Genomic DNA, 6242 nt, shown 5'->3' on the forward strand with positions numbered 1-6242 from the left:
TGTAGTAAACAAAATGCTGAACATTCCCATGTGTTATGGGTTTAAATGGATCAGGGAACGTAGATTCAATTACATAGTGACAAAACACCCTGGCAAATGACTTTAATGTGGTTGAACTGAAGGAGGAGCTCTACTTTATCTTTGTTTTTTCATTGGGAGATAAAAAATTAAAATAAAAATGACACAAATTTTAAAAAGTGTTTAATCAGAATGATTAAAAGGACCAGAGGACAACCACTTCATCTCTACATCATGGGAATACACAATCATCTTCAGAAAACAGACCAAAAAAAAAAACAAACAAACATGAAAAAATAAAAACCCATGCACTCAAAATGATTTCTCTAAATCAGAGCACAGTTTGTTTGCTGGTTTTCATTGGGACTCGTGTGCATGCTGGCTTCTTCGATCTAGTTTCCAAGCAACATTTTTTTTTACTGCGAGGCCTGAACCTGACGACGAGAAGCAGAGAAAACACACGTCAGACAGTGCAAAGTACAAGGACGGATTTGCTTGTGGCTAAAGTCGGTGTTTGTCTTAACAAATACCATGAAAATGTATGACAGGAACAAATGCATGCAAATGTAAGAGTTGACGAATGGGTGGATGAAGGATGCATGTGTGCACGGTACCTGTCTATTTATATGAGTGGCTCTCGGCTCCACCGCGCCCAAATCCTGAGAGGAAAGACGAAGAGGAATTAATATTCACATCAGGAATAATGAAAAAAAAGTGTGGCCAAACATTGGAGGAAAAAGAGAAATCTGACACCAAATCAAAACTGTTTTCCTTCAGAGTTTAAAGAGATGCCACCAATTACGTAACGACCGGTTGATATCAGGTGACAGTGTGTGCTTTGACGGGACCATTTACAGCCTCAGCACTAACGCATAAACAAACAATGGGCGTTTCTGGATGAGAAAAAGTCTCCTGACCAAAGGTGACTGAGCCTTCACAGCCACCAGGATCACTCTGTGTTTTCTTCCTGTTTTTTATGAATATTATTCCAAAGTGTAGATGTTGTGATTACGGTGTCAGGAGGTCAGGGTGAGTTCATTCACTGTGTAAAAAAAAAAAAAAAAAAAAAGATAACGTGCGGAGAATGTGCTCACCTTTAGGTCCAAACAATGCACTGTAGCAGGGGTTGTTACAGTATGGCTTGCCATCATGCTGTAAGAGGGGGAAGAGTAGAATTTACACTTGTTTTAAATATTAAAGTGATACATACATAAGTGTTAATGTTTCAATTCCAAGGTCAAGAAAACATTTCAGAATTAAAATATCATTGCAGGACGGTCACTTGTAGTGTGATATGATCAAAAGCTTATGAACAGCTACCAAACAGGCCTGGTGGTGTGATTGCATTGTCAGCAACAACTATATAATCTATGTGAATTTCAGTCTGCGATTTTCAGTTATTAAATATTATGTTATTTATTACTTTTGTCGTTTAAACTTATTGAAAGATGAACCTAAATACTGCAGATCAGGCTGCAGATTCAATACTGAACTCAGAGTTACAGGATATACATTATATTAGTGTGTCATGTTATTCAGATCTCTCACCTCTGCATGTGAGCCCGCTGAGAGTGTCTTGTTGCACTTCTCACACTTCAGACAGGGCCTGTGCCAGTCCTTTCCCAGTGACGTCACCCTCTCAGCTGCCAAACACATCAAAAGGCAAAAATTAATAATCACATCCTCGGACTTCCATCACAAAGAGAGCTACTGTCGTCTGTGGAGGAGAGGCAGGCCTCACAGGGTTAACACATGGTCTGCTGGTCAGTTAATGAGCCTCATATTAAAGTAATGAGCTCATAGTGCTGTGAATTTATCAGTTTTAGACCAACGAGATGTACTCTCCGCAGATAAGTTTGAGAACATTGTCTGGGTGTGGTGCCTGATGGTGAAAAAGAGGACTGAGTGTCCCTGATGAATCCATCCTCATCTCGCCTCATAAACTCCGATGAAGACCGTCTTTATATGCAGGGCTGATCTGTGCAAACACCCCTCGGGAGGATTGTAAAATAAGGGAAGAACCCGAATCTTTATTGAAGGAGATGGACAAGGATTCAGACGCCTTTTGAGACTGGTCACACCGTTACAAGAGAGACAAAGAATCTCGATGCAAAGACAGATAGGAAGCCGCTTAGCTAAGGGAGGATGACAGCCGAGACCAAGCACAGGAAATGTTGTGTGTTATCAAGTGTTATCATGATCTGAGGCCATCTCATATGTCGTAAATGTGCAGCACAAGGCTTGATCAACAGCTGCGGATTTTCCTGAAACATGACAAAAAGTCAGGAAGGACAGCCAGTGTAAATAACTCTGGGTTCAGGTGATGCCACGAGCCTCAAAACCTTCCCACAATATTAGGATATGACATATTTCCTCTCTAAAAATAGCCCGATGTGGCATGAGATTATGCAACAGTCAGTGGAAACAGAGAAAGTGCTCCAGGCTGGGGTCAGACCAGGCCAGCTCCATGAAAACATTTCAGCAAAATGTGGCGGGACTCGGAACGCGGGTCTGACCCAAAGTAATTACTGTACTTAACTTCAAATACCAAAGCAGTGGACTGAGCAAACAGTAGATTCTTGCCTGTCTGAGCAGCAATGGAGGGGGGTCTCACAGTTAAAAAAGCAGAGCTCAGAGTGCATCCCTATCAGTCACGGTGACGCCCGTGAATGCTGCTTTTCTCTCAATTTTATATGGAGCTGATAAAGCTCCCTTTTATGCACGGGTTATTTATTTTACCTGATGATATGAACGAGAAATGGGGTGTGACAGACAGAAGAATAATCCAATCTGCCCTCTCCATCAGCTCACACCGACTGGGAGCATTATGGAGGCAGTCCAGTATAAACAATCACATAAATCTGAATGGAAAAACACACTGTGAGGGGAGGCTGTTCAACTATTCGCTTCATTCCATCCCAAAAAAGATTCACGGGGAGGTTGTATAACGCTTTGTCAAGCATTTAGAGTTATGTGAACGACCTTAAATGAAGTCAAACTCTTTAACTAACTATGAAACTTTTTATGGCTAATGAACTAAAGAATCACTTTAAATGATTTTGGCTCATTTCTCAGTGCACAAAATAATTGGTGCCACTCTCATGACCGTAGGCTGAAGCCTCAGCAAGCGGACAGTTAACTTAGAGGAGGCAGTAGGCAGATTTTGTTACCAATGGACAGAGCAAGGCTAATTTTTATTCCCCGTTTCCAGGCTTTTTCCTATGCTAAGCTAACGTGCTGCTAATTGTGGCCTTAAATTTAACAGGCAGATAAGGGTGAGGCGTCGATGTGACTTTGTGCAAGGGAGCAAAAAATGTCAAACAATTCTTTTAAGGTTGATGAACTTGAGGTTTTTTAGATGTTAAAGATATTTATCATAATGTCGTGTCAATAATTCTAAAAATTTCATTGATGCATTTGTGCACAATCTCTGCATAAATACAGCATCACGTTACCTACACTACATGTTAGTCATGATCATCTGCAAAGTTTCCAGCAAGAACAAAGTATTCTTTTTTCTTTTTCTTTTTTTTTTTGGAGTTGGAACAGATCCCCCCCCCCCCATCATTTAGTGAAGCAGCAGTAGCCTGATTGTTTCCATCTGAAAGCTTCGTAACGGTAACACAGATGAGCAGCAAAAGAGACGGACAGAGAGAGAGGGGAGGGTGAGGGGGGTGGAGTGGAGCAGGGAGGTGTGATGGAGACGATCACAGACTGAGACATTAAAGCAAGTTTTAGAAACAGAGGAGGTTTCGGTGGGAAATTGATGCAGACAGTTCAGGGCAATGACAAGACATACACAAAAAGAACACAAAGCTTTGTTTCAGGCTACTTATCCCTCAGCTCTATTTCAGCATTTTCTTATTCTCCTGCTCGGGGAAAAAAAAACTATTCGTTGGCTTGTTTTGGCCAGGAGGGGAAGGTTTGTCCATAAAAAGGGAAAATGGAAAGGATGTCTCCCCAGTCTCTGGGTCAAGTCATCTGACTGACACTCCAAAGACTCTGTATTGGCCTCAGCCTCTGCGCATCTCTCCGGAGAAGATTTACTCTGTCGCACTACTGAGCCGGAGACATGTGGTGTGGTAAATGGATTAAGACGCAAATAAAATGGAGCTGTCCCTTTCCTCCCCCAGATGGAGTAATAGGTCCCTGCTTTGATAGTGTCCCCACGAGACCGACCTACTGTATCGCAGAGATGTCAGCAGAGAAGAAACCTGCTTCCTGTGCTCCATCCAGTCATTATTCATCTAGCTCATGAATCACCAAGAAAGACAACTCAATTCCTGCAGGGAGCGCAGACTTTAAACTCCTAAGTAACGTGATAACAAGACAGCTTGCAGAGTGCAGTGACCCTCTGAGACTACGAGGCATCAATCTGCAAAATGCATACATACAGGCAGATATAAAGAGTAAATGTGCACAGCTAGGATGCTGCATTGACAGCTAAAGAAAATGAGCAAGTTAGCAAATAAGGTTGTGATTAAAACTCCACTGATGAGAAGTAGCTGAGTACATGTACTCAAGTACACTACTTTGCTTTAGTATTTCACAGCTAGAGTTACTTTTCAGATTAAGATTTTTCATGCATGCATGTTTAAACTATGTAATACATTATAGATGATACTAGTGGCCAAAAGTAATTAGAGCAGTTAAATGTAGCTCCACCTCAACGTACTGCAACATAAAAGTAAAAGCTTACATGCTGATGCATCTGTAATATTCAGGACTGGAAGAAGCATTCAGATCATTTTCTTAAGTAAAGGTAGCAGTACCACAATGTAAAAATACTCCATTGCAAGTCAAAGTAATGCATTCAAATTTTTACTTAAGAAAAAGTATAATCGGCAAAATGTACTTTGATTATCAAAAGTTCAAGTATATTGTGCAGCACAGCACCTGCCAGTGATGGAATGTAACTAAGTACATTTACTCATGTACTAATTTAAAGTAATTGTATTTTAGTATTTCCATCTTCTGCTTCTTTCTACTCTATATTAATGACAAATATGTAATAATAAAACACTGACAGGAGCCATTCTGCACAGTCAGTGCTTTTAGTTCAGATGCTATCTGTACATTTTGCTGATAATACTTATGCATTTGTACATAAGCTAAATTGTGCATGCAGGATTTCAATTTGTAAAGGAGTGGATGGAAAAAAAATTACATTTGTTTTTATAATATATACGTTGAAAGATGCTGAAGAAGAAACATGCTTGAAGTCTTGTCACTCTCAGTTTCCTGTTTCCTCATTTGCGCAGAAAAGCCGCTAGTTTTCAATAACCAGGAAATGTTGTTGTGCAAAAGAGGATATTATCTCTGCAAGTAAAGTGAGAATCACTTAGAGGAGAATCAATGTAAAGACGTCAATCTTACCGAAGTAAACTTCCTTCTGGCACTTTGGGCACTTTGGCATTTTGTTGGAGCTAGTGTTGATCTGCCGTAGAGAAAGAAGAATAGGTATCCTGCGGTTCTACCTGTCAGCTCTGACTGACCACGCCTCGCTGTGAAGTGCAGATGTGCGCTCCGTCCTGTATTTATAGCGCTGAGGAAATAGTTCAACTGAAACTTTTCTGTTTTTTTCTAACAGGGGGAGAGGCTTGTGATGAGTCTGTGTGAGTGTACGTGCAGAAAACATCACAAAGAATTAGGCTACTGCGAATAAACCTCTCTTTTACTGTTGAATTAACACTACTCCAAATGGATAAATGCGTTTTTAATTGGCCCTACAATACAGTTTTCTCGGATATGATTTATTTATTTTTTACAGCCTTTGGATGGACGGATTAGATGTGAAGGGTCACAAGATGATTAAGAGTTTAGAAAGGATGAAAAAGACATTTCTTTTATCTTTACATTTTCTTGTGAAATACTGGATAGGCCTCCCTATTCAGGCTTATAAAACACAGGTTAAACTCACTCATGGCTTATAGTGCACAAAGCATATAAAAAAACCGGTCACCAGTTAAAAAGTTTGCATACAAGATGAATGAGCACTGAAACTCCATCGTTTCCAAGGATCTTAAAGTGATTTAAATGTAAACCTCAGCTACTGTACAATAAAATAGGAAATCCGATCTTTTTTTGGCATTTACAAGTTATGTTTCATCACTGTGACTCAGAGTCTGCATGCCAACACCTGGACCTGATGAGTGTCTGTGGGATTTCAGGCTATAGTCTGCTAACTTATTCTGCATGTCTCAGTGGACCAAACAATGAATTAT

General features: G+C 40.3%; 1 protein-coding gene across 1 annotated transcript; it reads right to left on the bottom strand.

Annotated features, from left to right (window-relative positions):
• Window positions 1-184: 184 nt before the first annotated feature.
• crip1 (cysteine-rich protein 1) lies at window positions 185-5554 on the bottom strand. The gene is made up of 5 exons (XM_056394235.1): window positions 5395-5554; window positions 1567-1661; window positions 1113-1170; window positions 633-677; window positions 185-452 (listed from the first exon to the last, which is right to left on the bottom strand). Exons 1-4 carry the CDS (start codon window positions 5432-5434, stop codon window positions 637-639), a joined length of 234 nt encoding a protein of 77 aa, XP_056250210.1. The 5' UTR covers window positions 5435-5554; the 3' UTR covers window positions 185-452; window positions 633-636.
• Between the last annotated feature and the right edge of the window lie 688 nt (window positions 5555-6242).

This window comes from Seriola aureovittata, chromosome 13, assembly GCF_021018895.1.
Source record: "Seriola aureovittata isolate HTS-2021-v1 ecotype China chromosome 13, ASM2101889v1, whole genome shotgun sequence".
Taxonomy (NCBI): domain Eukaryota; kingdom Metazoa; phylum Chordata; class Actinopteri; order Carangiformes; family Carangidae; genus Seriola; species Seriola aureovittata.